This window comes from Drosophila obscura, unplaced genomic scaffold (genome assembly GCF_018151105.1).
Source record: "Drosophila obscura isolate BZ-5 IFL unplaced genomic scaffold, ASM1815110v1 contig_1, whole genome shotgun sequence".
NCBI classification, from domain to species: domain Eukaryota; kingdom Metazoa; phylum Arthropoda; class Insecta; order Diptera; family Drosophilidae; genus Drosophila; species Drosophila obscura.
In genome coordinates this window covers 9,995,232-10,009,299 of record NW_024542679.1, presented here as the reverse complement: position 1 = coordinate 10,009,299, position 14,068 = coordinate 9,995,232, and the positions used below count along the sequence as shown (strand labels likewise).

General features: G+C 44.2%; 2 protein-coding genes across 11 annotated transcripts in view; one reads left to right on the top strand and one right to left on the bottom strand.

Moving 5' to 3' along the window:
• Window positions 1–14,068, top strand: part of LOC111070550 (whirlin) — a 30,311-nt gene that overhangs the window by 9,553 nt on the left and 6,690 nt on the right. For 4 of the 10 annotated variants that reach the window (XM_022361194.2, XM_022361192.2, XM_022361193.2 and 1 more), the window contains exons 2-12: window positions 821–1,701; window positions 1,768–1,906; window positions 2,909–3,039; window positions 4,950–5,230; window positions 5,287–5,607; window positions 5,673–5,844; window positions 5,905–6,015; window positions 6,088–6,117; window positions 7,417–7,511; window positions 7,679–8,015; window positions 8,787–8,864. In XM_022361194.2, coding sequence (XP_022216886.1) covers window positions 835–1,701; window positions 1,768–1,906; window positions 2,909–3,039; window positions 4,950–5,230; window positions 5,287–5,607; window positions 5,673–5,844; window positions 5,905–6,015; window positions 6,088–6,117; window positions 7,417–7,511; window positions 7,679–8,015; window positions 8,787–8,864 — 2,562 coding nt within the window. In that variant the 5' untranslated portion in view covers window positions 821–834. Of the gene's footprint in view, window positions 1–820; window positions 1,702–1,767; window positions 1,907–2,908; window positions 3,040–4,949; window positions 5,231–5,286; window positions 5,608–5,672; window positions 5,845–5,904; window positions 6,016–6,087; window positions 6,118–7,416; window positions 7,512–7,678; window positions 8,016–8,694; window positions 8,731–8,786; window positions 8,865–14,068 lie in introns of those variants that run through there. The other 6 variants (XM_022361201.2, XM_022361199.2, XM_022361196.2 and 3 more) reach the window with 3 other exon arrangements.
• On the bottom strand, window positions 9,216–13,884 carry LOC111070552. Its single transcript, XM_022361203.2, has 2 exons — window positions 13,745–13,884; window positions 9,216–9,754 (listed from the first exon to the last, which is right to left on the bottom strand). Exon 2 carries the CDS (start codon window positions 9,707–9,709, stop codon window positions 9,440–9,442), a length of 270 nt encoding a protein of 89 aa, XP_022216895.2. The 5' UTR covers window positions 9,710–9,754; window positions 13,745–13,884; the 3' UTR covers window positions 9,216–9,439.

Sequence of the window (14,068 nt, the reverse complement as noted above, 5' to 3'; positions counted from 1 at the left end):
TGCAGTTGTATTTCACTTAGCATATCGCAAACAAATTTTCGGTTTTATCTGCTAAAGCCGCAACGTTGCCTGGCCAGTGCCCGTGTGTGCACAGTGCGGAGCCATGCCGTTGCCAGGCCATGGCTAACCGAGTGCCAAAGTGTGAGCACGGCAATTTTCAACTATTTATGAGGGAGGCGGCACATTGCCATTCTCCACCCCCTGGGGACAGTGGCAGGCGCTGATGGGGGGTAGCGAATAGGAATGGGCATGGAAGGGTGGAGCCTCTGCTTTTGTGGGAACCTGTTTTTGTTTTGCCAACCAAAGTTGGCCCATAAATAATGAAGCATGGGGCATAAGTTCCCATTGATTCCGCAGAGTGTGTAAATGCGAGTGTTTGTCTGTCAGGAAAAGGAAGAGGAAAGGAAGGGGGCGCGGGGTGTGTGTTAGTGTGTGGCACAGGCGGCACATATGACTCTGGAGATTAAGCTTTTGTTTGCGCTGAATGGAAACGGCTCAGTCTGAGCTGCGGCTTAGCGGGCTGCGTAGGCAAACAAAAGTTATGCGCGGCGAGGGCTTTGGATTTTGTTGGGTTTGGATTTGGATTTGCGTTGCTGGCCGAAAGAGCGGGAGCGGAGTGGAGTGTTTAACCCAATTCTGGTTGAGTACCCTTCAAAAGCTAAAAGGGATATACATATGTATGCATAGGGCTGCTGGGATGCAAGAGAAATGTTGTGCAAATCCAGTGTAGAAAATTCCACTAGATATAAGCACTGAAATCCAAGTTGTGGGTCATCCGCCGATTAATTCGATTAATTTATAAATTAAATTTCTCCTGCAGGCTCCAGCAGTGTAATGCGCCTTGGGGGAAGTGGCATACCATACGACGGCGACCCCCTGACAATGAGCGCAGCTGGCAACGATTATGCCGAACTTTGCGATCTTGGACCCTCACGTTGGAGTGCACGAGCCTACGGATATCATGGCGGAGCAGCAGCGGGACTTGGCCTTGGCGGCCCCAGTGGCGGTGGCATCGGCGGACTGGCCGGCCTCATTTCGGGCGCCACCCAATCATCATCCAGCGTGCCGACTGGCGGCTCGCAAGGACTCAGTGCCCACCATATGCGGAGCAGTGCGGGTGCTCCTAGCAGCTACGAGGCCGAGGACATCGGCCTGGCCTACGGCATGATCAGTCCACCGCCCGGCAGTGGCGGCCCCTACGGGGGCCCGGCGTCGGGTATGGGCAGCGGCTCGCGTGTGGGGAATAGCACGAGCTCGCTGCGCGCCGGTGGAGGAGCGGGAGGAGGAGGAGGAGCTGGTGGCGGAGGACGCTCTGGGCTCTACTACTCGCCGCCAGGCACCTCGTACACAATCATTGAGCGTCCCCACTCGCCCCACTACTACTTTAACTCGGCGGGGGTGCCCACCAAGGGGGGCTCGCTGCCGGGACGCGGCTCTGCGTACCTCAGCTCCTCACCCGCCAGCCATATGGCCGCCGGCACGGCGGGCACCCTGCCCACCTCAACGGCGGCCAGTGGGCGGTCGTCGATGGGCAACGGCAACAAGAAGCGGCCCATATCGCCGGAGCAGGTGCTGCGCATGTTCGGCGCCACGCAGTCGTCTTCAGTTCCTACGAGTAGCTATCACTACAGCAATGGCGGCACCCGCGATCGCACCGGACGACGCAGTCCGGCCAGCAGTCCGCCCTCGACGACGCATCAGGTGGGTGGCTGCATCTCTCCCATAAGCATTACACATATTTATGTCTAATTTCGTTTCCCTTTGCAGATCTATCGGGATCGTGAGCGGGAACGAGATCGCAGTGTTCCCAACATTCACGAACTAACGACGCGAACCGTTTCCATGTCGCGCGATCAGCTGATCGATCATGGCTTCGGTATCTGTGTCAAAGGAGGCAAAGACTCAGGTATGCAAAATGTCGCAGGAGTTGGGCTGCTTGTTGATTCCTTTGCAAATTACTGCCAAAGATAGATGACATTTCTCTGCACTTTATCACCCACTCAAAGACAGATTGCGAACCACGCCTCTTGCTGTTTGAGTTGATGTCACGCGTAGTCGGTTTAGGTGTTCCATCGCCCCCTTTTGCCCCTTCTTTCTGTCTCTCTGTCTCTGTGTTTTAGCTTGAGGAACCACTTTCGTGCAATTTAGTTTTCAATTTCATTTTATATTGTTGATTCTCTCTCGGTTTTAGGTTCTCGGTTCTCGTTTCTCTCCGTTTCAGCTTTCCATTCGTGTGTGCATGTGTGTTTGTGTGTGACAAACCGCCAGAAGCTTTGACATTTCCAAGTGCATTTTTGCACCTGACTACCTTTTTGGCTAACCAGCTCTTCCTGCCTCCACAGCCATAGCCAGAGCCACAGTCACATCCGCAGTACCCCTGCGCAGTCCCTTCTTCTCCTCCTCTAAAGACTGCCTCTTTCATTCCCATTTCCTGCAGTGGCTTGAATTTATTTTTAGTTTGCAATATGCGGATGGGGCTTTAAAATCGATAAAAATCTATTTAAGTTGCCCCCGTATGCAGGCAGGCACTCTCCTTTCCACTTCCCTACTCTACTCTACTCTTCTCTATTCTTTCTCCATTGCTCCATCATTGTCTCTGTTTCTCTATCTCCTTCTGGCATTGTGTTGTCTGGCCAGCACACTCACACACACACACATGCACATGTGATTTATAAATTAAACATAAAATGGCTGCCGCACTCCATCCGCAAACCACTTCCAGGCAACTTGGCAGAGCTTAATGAAAAAATAAAAATAAAAAAACGAAAAAAAAGGGCCAAGGAAAGGGCCGCCGGCCGGGCACGGTGTTGCCGATAGGTTAGGGACAGTAATGGGGATAGGGGACTTTTGGTTGAGCAGTGAATGTCTCTGAGCTAATTGATTCCCTTTTTGTTTCGATGGTATCCAGGCTTGGGCGTTTACATCTCACGCATCGAGGAGAATTCGGTGGCCGAGCGCGCCGGACTGCGACCGGGTGATACAATCCTAGAGGTGAACGGCACCCCATTCACCTCAATCAATCACGAGGAGGCGCTGAAGGTGAGCATCCCTCGAATAATTTATACGCAAATATATTTATTTATATCTCCTTTTCTATATTTATGAAATATATATTTTGTAGTAGCTCATGTTCTCTCTATTCTTAGACAAAAATCGATTAGAGCATGCGGAAAACAATGTAGTGAAAGAAAAGGGTTCAAATCTGCTAGCCCAAACTCAAAGTAGAAACTTCCAAGGCAACTGTGTAGAAGGGGACACTCTTGTCACTCCGCTCTTTCTCTATGCTCATCCTCCGACACTGACAGCAATGTCAAACTCATCTCGTATCAAAAATATCAAATTTTATTGTACACTTTATTGATTTTTAATGCGATTTTCTTGAATAGAGTCTGGCCTAGCCCTAGTCCGGGCAGCTTCAGTTTGTCAAACGTTGTCCCCCTTAATAGTTGGCCCTAATGGCGTCCTATCCATCAAGCTTTTATACATGTATGTACATGTATATGTATAACAAGTAGACTATATTCAGTAGGCCAACATCGTCTTTTATGGCCGACACTTGGCAGAGTAACGAAAAGAAGGGCTTCCTCCCTTCCACTCCCCGACAACCGGCAGCTGTCTAACAACGAAAGTCAATTTATTGTGGAATATTTTATGTGACACGTTCTGATAGTCAATATAATTCCTCATATATATTACTAGATTGCTAAAAAAAAAAAAGGAGAGCATCAAAGAGGGACAGGGGACTGACTGGAACATGTTGTGCCATTTCTCACGCTTTTCACCAATTTAAAGTTTAACCATTTTCTACAAAACTTGTTTTGGAAGATACATATGTCTATATATGCAAATATATCAATGGTGTGTGGTTGGAAAATACCTCCCACCCTCCCTCTATAGCTGTATCAATTTCTGTCTGCTCTGAACGATTTTTCCAGTAGTTTTTTCTATGCAAATACATAAAAATATACGTATACAACAACCTTAATGCACTTGATACATTTTTGTATGAATATTACTCAACCAAATACGCAAAAATACATTTGAGAAACGAAAAAGTATAAAATCCAATAACACACTAATACAAATATACACTGAGAAAAAATTGGCAATAGATTAGTCGCATTTTGTATTTGAATTGTTTGTGTATATATTTTATTGCTTTCGGTTTTATTTTATTTAATTAGATAATTTTAGTTTTGGTAACTTCTATTGACCGACAAGACTAAAGTACAGTTGAGTACAGTGAGCGATAGCTTGATATCAATATACGGGTTAAAAATAAACGCTAATTATGAATTGAGATGGCTTAAACGAACTAAGTAGCAGCTAGAAAATTCCTCTTTGCATTGCAAGAAATATTCGAATTTCTTGTGCGTGTGTTTCAGCCAACCGAAATATCTAGTGGAAAGGGCACTTTGGGCGACACCTGGGTGAATTCACAGACCAAACCCATTTGCACGCAGCACAAAGCACCGACAGTGTCCCAGCCCAGCCAGTTCCCTCCTTGGACTCATACAATTTTGCACATTCTCACATTAGTTTCGTTTCGTTTCTTTTTATTTTTGGTCAGAAACAATTAAAATAATGACAGCAAAACCTGACAGCAACCATGAAACCACAAAAACCAACAGCAAATGACAGTCGGGCGGGGGGATTACAGCTACGCCACGGACACGCCCACAATTCAAGTTAATTAATAATTTCGGAATTTTTCGTAAAATATTTAATTTTCAAATTTTTGCAAAGCAATTTTTGAATCCCATTATTTATTTGGGTTTTTATACGGTTCGGTTCGGTTCTGTTGGGTTTGATTTAATTTTGTACTTTTTGCTCCCGTTTCTCTTTTTACTCTTTTACTCTGTCTCTCTTCTTGTTGGTTCGTTCGTTTTCTGCTCGCATCTGTCCTCTCTTTTGTGTCTCTTCTATTGCCACATTTTTTCTTAACGCAGAGATGTGTGCAGATATTGAAATCGTCACGTCAAATCAGTATGACGGTGAGAGCCCCACCCACGCTGAACTCGACGGCGCCGCTCCATGGATTTGGACCACCCTCCCGCGATCCCATGTACGCGTCGATGGCACCACCCCTGCATCCACAGAATCAAGCGGCGGCGGCGGCATCGGGAGCGGGCTTGCCCTTCCGGCAGACCTGCTCCTGGATGGATCGGCATGGTAGGCCCGCCTCGCCGCCCATGGAATACGGGGGCAGACGGAGCGATCGACGAGATCGGTAAGTCCAATGTCGGCCAGAAGAAGTCCATCCTTAATCATCTATTACCCCTTCAGGATACGTCGGGTAGAGCTGCTCATAGAGCCGGGACAATCCCTGGGCCTGATGATACGCGGCGGCGTGGAGTACGGCTTGGGCATCTTTGTCACCGGTGTGGACAAGGATAGTGTGGCCGATCGGTGTGGTCTGATGATCGGCGACGAAATCCTCGAGGTCAATGGCCAATCGTTTCTCGATGTGACGCACGACGAGGCCGTTGGTCAGTTGAAATACCACAAGCGCATGTCGCTGGTGATACGTGATGTGGGCAAAGTGCCGCATTCCTGTACCTCCATCGAGATGGAGCCCTGGGATGCCTACAGTCCAACAGGCACAAGGTGAGGATCGTACAGAGGTCGGCATTTCTCTACCAGGATATTTCTAACACTGAAATATGTTATAGGGCACGCCGAAAAGGTCAGATTGCGACCATGGTGGAGGAGAAGGCCCGCTCTCTGCTGCCCCGTCATCATTTTGCAAGCCTCTCCTACTATATTGCAGAGTATAGTGGGAAAGCAATGACCATAGATGCCTTTGTTGCCGTCTTGTTAGAGATGTTAGATACGTACGAAAAGGTAAGCACAGTTCTTCAATTTACGCAATAGTAAATTATATTTGATAATACTCCTTCCCAGCACACGCTAGTGACGGAGATCCGAGAACTTGTGTTCCCCGAGGATCGCACGCGATACGATGAGCTCGTCTATCGCAGGGAACGCGATCCTTATAGCGTGGACAGGCACAGGGTGAGCGTGGAACTGCCTCTAACTTTATCCTAAATGCATGTGTTTAATATGCTGTTTAATGTTTATTTATAGCGTAAGGGAGACCCCGCCCGTGATTTGCCGGTAAGCTTTTTAGAAGATTTATTGTACGACCCAGACACCATATATACCTAGATCAGAGAGACCCACACGTCTCTCGCCCACACACACACACACACACACACACACTGAGCATGTTGAGCCAAGTAAAGTCTAACAGATCAGCCGTCTACTGTACGAGTATATCTACTCTCTCTCCTACGAGATGTTTATTATTTAGTAAATCTTTCTCTTCTTATTGTTATTGTTATTGTCGTTGTTGATTGTGGTCACTGTCTGTTTGTAACTTTTACTTTAACATTAACGATTTATCTGTAGACTAAATACATAAATAACACTGGAAAAAAACAAAACAAAAACGAAAACGAAACTTGTAGTTTAATTGCTGAGCGAGATACTAACACTCTATAGACTTCTATGTATAGCCCACCTTGAAACCAGAAACCCGTTAATGCTTTATTTAATTTTCCCAAAAGCTGCATGTTATTCGTACTTTTCTCTTTCTTTCTTTCTGTTCAGTTGTGACAGTTTTCCGAATCTACTTAGTCGCTTACTTCTAATTCGGCCCCCTGCTAAATCCACATGAAATAAATCAGAACAGAAACAAACGAAAACGAATGTCAATTTTTACAAGAAAACCCGCAAATTTAAATTGAGTTTTAGAGGAAAAAACAGTTCTTCTACCTTTTGGTAAAAGCACAAGTACAGTTGCCTCCAAAGGGGAATGAATTTATTGATGTAAATAAATACAAAAAAACCAAAATGAAATTGAATGAAAGTAAAGCAAATACTACAAAATAAAACAAATTGCTTTTGGGGCTATAGTTATGTAAGCATTAAAATTACTGTAAAATATCAAATTAAATATACTACGTAATCCCACAATCAAAATGCACCTAACGGAACACCAAAACAGTCAACCAGATCAAGCACCCTCACCATATAAATATAAATATACTATATATCCTATAGGGCTATACTATATCAAGAGAAGCACTCCCACACTCTCTCCCTATTTCTCTCTCTCTCTCTCTCTGTCTGTTGCTCTTCAACTCCCTCTCTCTATCTCTCTCTGTCTCTTTCTCTGACAATGCTCAGTAAAACGAACTCAACCAAAGCTTTGTCTTAGAATCCCTTCTCCCAACGCTCCTCACTCACTCACTCACTCAATCAATCTGTCAAACTGTTACTGTTACTGTCTCTGTCACTGCCCTGCCTCCTCACTGTGTCACTCGCTCTCTGAAATCGTATGCAAAATCCAAATCCAAATCGTTCGTTTCGTTTCGTTCCATTCCGTTCCATTACGTTCCGTTCCCCCAACAGGTAACAGCTGACGATTTGGAGATTATAGCCGCCACCGGACGTAGTCCCTCATCGGACTCGGGACTAGGCATGACCGTCACGGATATACACAAACGGTACCTTGAAAATAACTCCACTCTGACCATTGCCCTTCCCTTTCTCCTTCTCCCTCCTCCTCATTTCCGACCCAATCCCAGCCCCACCCTACAATCCTAACAGCAACTGTTAACTGACATATCGTATATTATATATGTGTGTATATATGTATGTGTATATGAATTAGACCCGCAATCCAGTTGCCATATCGGCCCATGTCGGCGGGACCAATACTGCATCGCGCACAGCCAGCATCACATTATCAGACAGCAAGTAACCAATCTTCATCATCATTATCGCCAACACCCCAACAACAGCAACAACAAAAGCAGCAAAAGCAAAAGCAAAATCAACAGCAACAACATTATCCACCTCATCATGCCTCATTGCGTCATCTGGGTGGCATCAACAGCGGCAACGTGGGATCTGTGTCTATGCGTCATCATCATCATCAGCACCAACACCACCAACAGTCGGGACCAAATCAGTTGAAATTCAAGCAAACCAAAGACAATCAGCAACAGGTCAGGAATGATATGATGCGTGTGTGAAACCAAACAAAAAAGTGTAGCAAATCAAGCAAACAAATTAAATAGCTAGCCCCCACTCTTCGATTACTTTCACTATACTAGGAAACTCTGTTCTTTACCCCCACCCCACCCACAAAATTATTAATCTTCTAGCTAATGCAAAACTTTCCAAGTATGAAATTCTTTCAAAAAAGTTCTAAAAGTATTCTGTACCCATCTTCAGAAATTGTCTCTTTTATTCTCTTAAAATAATTTCAAAGTTGCCATAACTTTCATTTTCGTTTTATATTTTTCTCTAAACCGTATCCTATTGTATGTTATAATCTCATGAAGCTACAAAATTATAGCACCCCACCCGGGGGGGTATGCAAAATTGACATTCGGGCCTATAAGATCGGCGCGTTTTGAGGATTTCAGTTTTCTCTCTCTTTGTCTGTCCATTTAATCGGTTCTATTTATCTCTGTGTACCATTGTGTGTGTCTTTCTTTCTCTTTGTCTCTTTGTCCTTTTGTGTGTCCCGTCTGATGTCGTGATTTATATTTACGTATTTAAATTTCTTTCCATGTCAGTGAATCTGTTTAATGTGGTTTATGTTTAAACGTTCTCTGTTTCCGGCTATGTTTCTCTTCCTTTCTTAAATGTTGTCCAATTGGCTGTTAATTGTTGTAATAGTATTTAAAAGTATATTCTTGAAATTGGTCACCCAAAACAAAAGCATACCAGAAGCTGAAAAATATTTTTGTAAATTCTTTCGTCCCGGCTAGGAATACGGCTGTGATGAGCATAGAACTAGAGCTCGCCGGGGAAGCGAAACCCTATTACCGGAATACGAACAAGATGCGGTGAGTAAGCGAAGCGATTGGGTTTAATCTGGTCGAGGTGCTGCAGGGATCTAGATAACTGCAAAAGAAACAAGTAGATCGCTAAAGGTCATTGCATTTTGCTGATCATCAATGGGGGAAACTAAATACAAGTTAAGACAATAAAGAAGAATCATTAATTTCTTAGGTCTATCTATCCTTAAATCTATCCAAGCTATCTATCATATATCTCTCACATATATCATAATGAAACACATCATTTCGATCAGCACATCTCTCTATGCGCCATTCAATATACTCGTACTCGTACTCCTACCTCAACCCCAGACAAGTAACACACGCTCAAAGCAAACTCTACAACTTTTTGTATACTTTATTCTTTGCATCTGTAACTGTATCTCAATATTTAAGGTAAACTAAACTAACTAAACACTAAACTGAATCACTAATTTATGCAATTATAAGTATGTATGTATAGAGTTATATCTTTATGTATATTTATATATATTTATAGCATGTGCATATAGCCAATAAGTGTAAGCAATTCGATGCCAGGTCGAACAGACCGCAGACCGCCTTCTGCCGCCTACTTCTGCTCACATCTTGTCGTGCATGGAGGCCTCCTCCGCGGACCATGCTCCTCCGGCCACCATCGGCAGATGGTAATCGCGTGGCGGCGTAAAGGGTCGCACAAAGTGTCGCCACGGTCGCTGATGATGATGGGGGGGCGTGGGCGTGTTGGAGGTGGTGCTGGAGCTTGTCGATGTGCCTGCCACCGCGTGTTGGTGTTGCTGGTGGCATTGGTTCGGCTCGAATTTCGGGCGTGGTATGCGCAATTGTTTGATCTCTGTCAGATAGGTCTCCATGTTTGCCCTTCCTTCCGCTTCGTGAGTGTGTCTCCTCTGCCGTGCCTGTTGGGGTTTGATTTGTTTAAATGATTTGTTGTTGTTTAACCAAGTTGCAATCAATGTGGAAGTGGACTTTGTTTGAGTGTTTGCCAGTTTAAGTTGGTTGGAAAAGTCTGCATAATGACCAGGGGGGGACCAGTAAAGCCCAGCATAGGAAGTGCATTTGTGCTTTGAAAATCCACGCTAAGTCCGGGCTTATTCCGAGAAAATCCTTAAGTGAACTTTAGGATTTAGAGTGCATTGCAATATTGGGCAGAACTTAAGGGTTAGCAGTGGAGATAAACACAAAGAGAAAGAACTCTTAGCCACTAAATATTCATGATATTACAAAGTACTTCTTTGAAGGGACTTGTTTTTATGGGTGCAGATTTAAATACTTCCCAGAAGAGTCCTGGTGGCAACTTTAGGATTTGTTTTGAATTGTTGAAAAACCATCCCCTCCCAGCTCTACACATTTTCAAAGTTCTAATGAATGTTTCCCCTTTGAGCGAACTTCCTTGAGTGGTTTGTTTGGCCAGCGCCGCTCCTTCAGCTCCTCCTCCTGCTTGTGAAGTGTTGTAAAAGTGAAAGCACATTTACCACCAAAAGCTGCCAACCCCTCCCCATTTTCACTCCCAACTGCATAAGATGTGTGTTGGCTAGAAGACAAGAAAATTGCAATAATTTCCGCAAAAGGCGTTCAACCGTATCACATGCATCGTCAAGTTCAGGGCAGGATTTTCATTCGACTTGGCTTCGCAATTGATTCGGACAGCCACGCAAAATGGTAGGAAACAGGGAAAGGAAGGGGCAAAACTGCTGGCGATCCGCTTGCTTAGCCCTGCTTACACAGCTGACACCATTTGGGCCCGGCTTGACCAAAGCCGATGAACGGTGAACGATTGGACGGACCCAGACACAGACTGCCTGGACAGCAGCAACAACAGCATCGAGTAACCAGTTTGATTTCAACTACAACTGACAAACAACTTTTTGTTGTTGTTGCTGATGTTGCTGTTTACTGTGTCTTGTATTTGTCTCTTGGTCTGGGCTTATGGGACACTCACTTGCTATACCCTTGCAAGGGGGGGTACTATGATTTTTTAACAGATGTTTGCAATGCTTAGAAGGAAGGTATTTCTTTTACCCTATTTATAGTATAGTATGATCAGACAACTCTTCGAATTGTGAAGATAATTCATGCAAATAAAGATCCCATCCGTTCGTAGGTTCTATCGATCTGCAAAGGGTATCAAAGACTTCGCTCCACGAAGCTAGCTTTTCTTTCTTTTTTCGAAATTACAGAGAGAAAGAGAGAGAGAGAGAGAGGGGGGGGGGGGATTGAGAGGAAGGGAGAGCAGACGAGACCAAAAACTCAAAGTGGGTCATTAGAGAAATGTACTAAATAAGGTACAAAACTTTGTCAAGAGCAAACATAAATGGAAAGTAAATCGTCTCTACCAGAGAGAGAGAGGAGAGAAAAAGATAGAGTGAGGGAGATGGAAAATGTTGTTTATAATGTAAATAAACCATTTGGATGCGTAGCAAAAAGCAAAAAGCAACAAAAACGAAAGACAAACTGAAATCCGGTCCAAACATTCAATGAGTGTAAAACGTAATTGTGAGATGGAGATTTTTAGACTTGTTTGCTATTAGAAAACACTCTTATCCCCTCTCCGATACCATCGCAATGAGTACAAACCCTAATTGTGGCCAAAGGGAGAGCGAGCCGAGCTGCCAATTCTTTTAAAGTTGATTAACCGCTATGACGAACTCTTTAGCCGCCGTTTGGGGGTCTGCAGAGCTCTTCCCATTTCTTGGCATTATTAATTATCTACGGCAAGGGGTGCACCAGTGGGGGTTTCTAACTTTAGACAGGGCGGATCTCTAGTTTCCGTTCTCTTTATAGCAAAACGGTAGCAACATTTGAATCCACGAAACTTTCGATATGAATTGTATAAAACTCAACAGAACAGAACCCATAGAACGAGAAAATCGAAAAGCTTCAATGGGAATGAATTGCGGTGGGAAAAGTTTGTTTCAATATGCAAAACTTTGCTCTTTGTTGAGAAATTTGAGCCAATCTCCAGTTTTAATTGTATATCGTATTTATTTTGTATTGAAATTAATTTTGATTGATTGTTGTTAATATTTGCAATGTGTGTTTGCTGCTGCGAGTTTCTGTTTTCAGATGACAATTTATAAATGTAAAATTGATATTTTATTTAATGCTTGCGACCTTGTACGGGCATTAATGAAATTCCACATTGATATCGAAATACATTTGGCAACCAACGCCATTGATGTGGTGGACCAATCTGCAAATCCTCCTCCTGCCTCCCCTGCCCCTGAACGCCCCGCTTGAATGCGTATCTAATGACAGAGTGTTGCCCCCGTGATCCCACCGCAATCCCCCCAACTGCCACGCAACGAGGTCAATGGCATGTGCCATGAATGATGATTGCCAGCTTTTCGATTCAAGTTACACAAAATTCAACGATGGCTAGAGCTCCGGCTAAAAAAAACGCCAGCAATAACGAGACAAAAACTTGCCTGCAAAAGTTTGCAAAGTCATAAATTTGATTGATTTTGAAACGGTCGCCCCAGCAGCTTAAAGAAAAAATTATTGAAAAATTTGGAGGGGGAAAAAAAATGGTCCAAAGATGAAGTGCGTAGGGAAAATACAGTTAAATGGGCTGACAGCAGACAATTGACTGGAAGTTTTCTTTATTCTTCGGAAAAGATATTTTTCTTTCTTGTACTCGCATGGCTCGTTTTTTTGTGAAAGTTGTGTGTTTCCCGGTCTGTGTCTGTGACTTTGAGTTTGGAGTTGGAGTTTGTTCCTTTTGGTTCTGGTGAAACTTTTTCCCCTGGTTCGGTTCTGTGCGTCTGAACCTTTTTTAAACTTTTCCAAAGTCAAACAAAAGGTGAGCATTTAATTTGTTCTCTAATTCACACTATTGTTGTGGCTGTGATGAAGTCAGATCTGTGAGCTGTCGGAGCTGGCCGGGCTTAGTGTTGTGACAGTGTGTCTGTCTGTGAATAATTTTGTTCACATTTCGGGCATACAGCGCTCATTGACCCACAAATAATAAGCTGACAGCTGACCGAATATTCGAATATTCGAATATTGGCTGGAAGAATACGATTATATTATAATTGATCAAATCTATGAACAAATGTTGATCATCTGATGGGAAGTAGGTCACAGTCGATTGGTTAATTGGACGCTTGTATTTTTGCTTAGAGATTTTAAATATTTACTGAAATTTCAGTTCCATTTCATACTCTTTCCAATAACAATTAAGTATAGCTTTAATAGCTTTCAATTCCCTTCATCCCGCACCACAACCGACAGCCATTAAAACTGTACTTTTATGTAGGTTTTTTTGGAGCCTTTTGGCTTTCCTTCCCACTGCCTGTCCAATGGCCTTTCTGGGTCGAAATGTTTAGCAACTATTCCACTGCCTTGCCACTTAGAATCCCCCCATTTCCGTCAGCAACTTAATTACGAAAAAGAAAGACAGACCAAACAAAGAGAAGTCAGTCAGTCAGTCAACAAATCAACTGAAACTCGACTCCGGCTCCGGCTCTTGCTCTTCTTGGGCAATTAAAAACATACATAAAACAGCAGAAAAGAGTAGGAAATTAGCCCAGCCAAAAAAGGTGAGAAACACAAGTTAATTGAATGCAAAATGCAAATAAATAAAGCTGCCGACACATGTCCGACATGCGGCTCTGCAGCAATTGTTGTTTGTTGTTGCCACAGTTCCAGTACCCCAAACAGACGACTGATGATGATATAATCACGGCAAGGCAGAAGAGCGGAGGACTGGGTACCGTATCTGAACGGTGGCAAATCAGGGACGACTTCTGCTGCTGCCATTACTCGCATTTATGCAACAATTTGGCCGCAAACAGAGCGCGAAATGTAACGAAACGCGAGATTTGTCAACTGGTTTGTGTGTGTGTGTGTGTCTGTGTGTGTTTGAATTGAAACTTCGTTATACGCACTTTGTTTTTGCTGGTTAGATTTGATCTCCGGTTTGAACTACAATGCTCGGTATTCTCTTGACTTGAACCTCACGCTTGGAGCGACGACGCTCGACTGAAACTGCAGACTTTGCTGAAGGTAGAGCTGTGGCTGTGGCTGTGGCTGGGGCAGTCTCCACTGCTGGAGCTGGAGTGGTTGCTGCTGCTGTGGCTATGACTGCTGTTGCGGCTGCTGCCAAAAGCCAACGTTGCCCAGCCAGCCACAGCCACAGCAGTAGCAGCAGCAGCAGCAGCAGACAGCAGACAGTGACAACAGAAGCAGCGGCTTAGTTGCTCTTTCTCGGA

What these genes read in the sequence shown, in the direction of transcription:
- LOC111070552 (XM_022361203.2), bottom strand. Translation starts at nt 9,709, where the DNA reads ATGGAGACCTATCTGACAGAGATCAAACAATTGCGCATACCACGCCCG.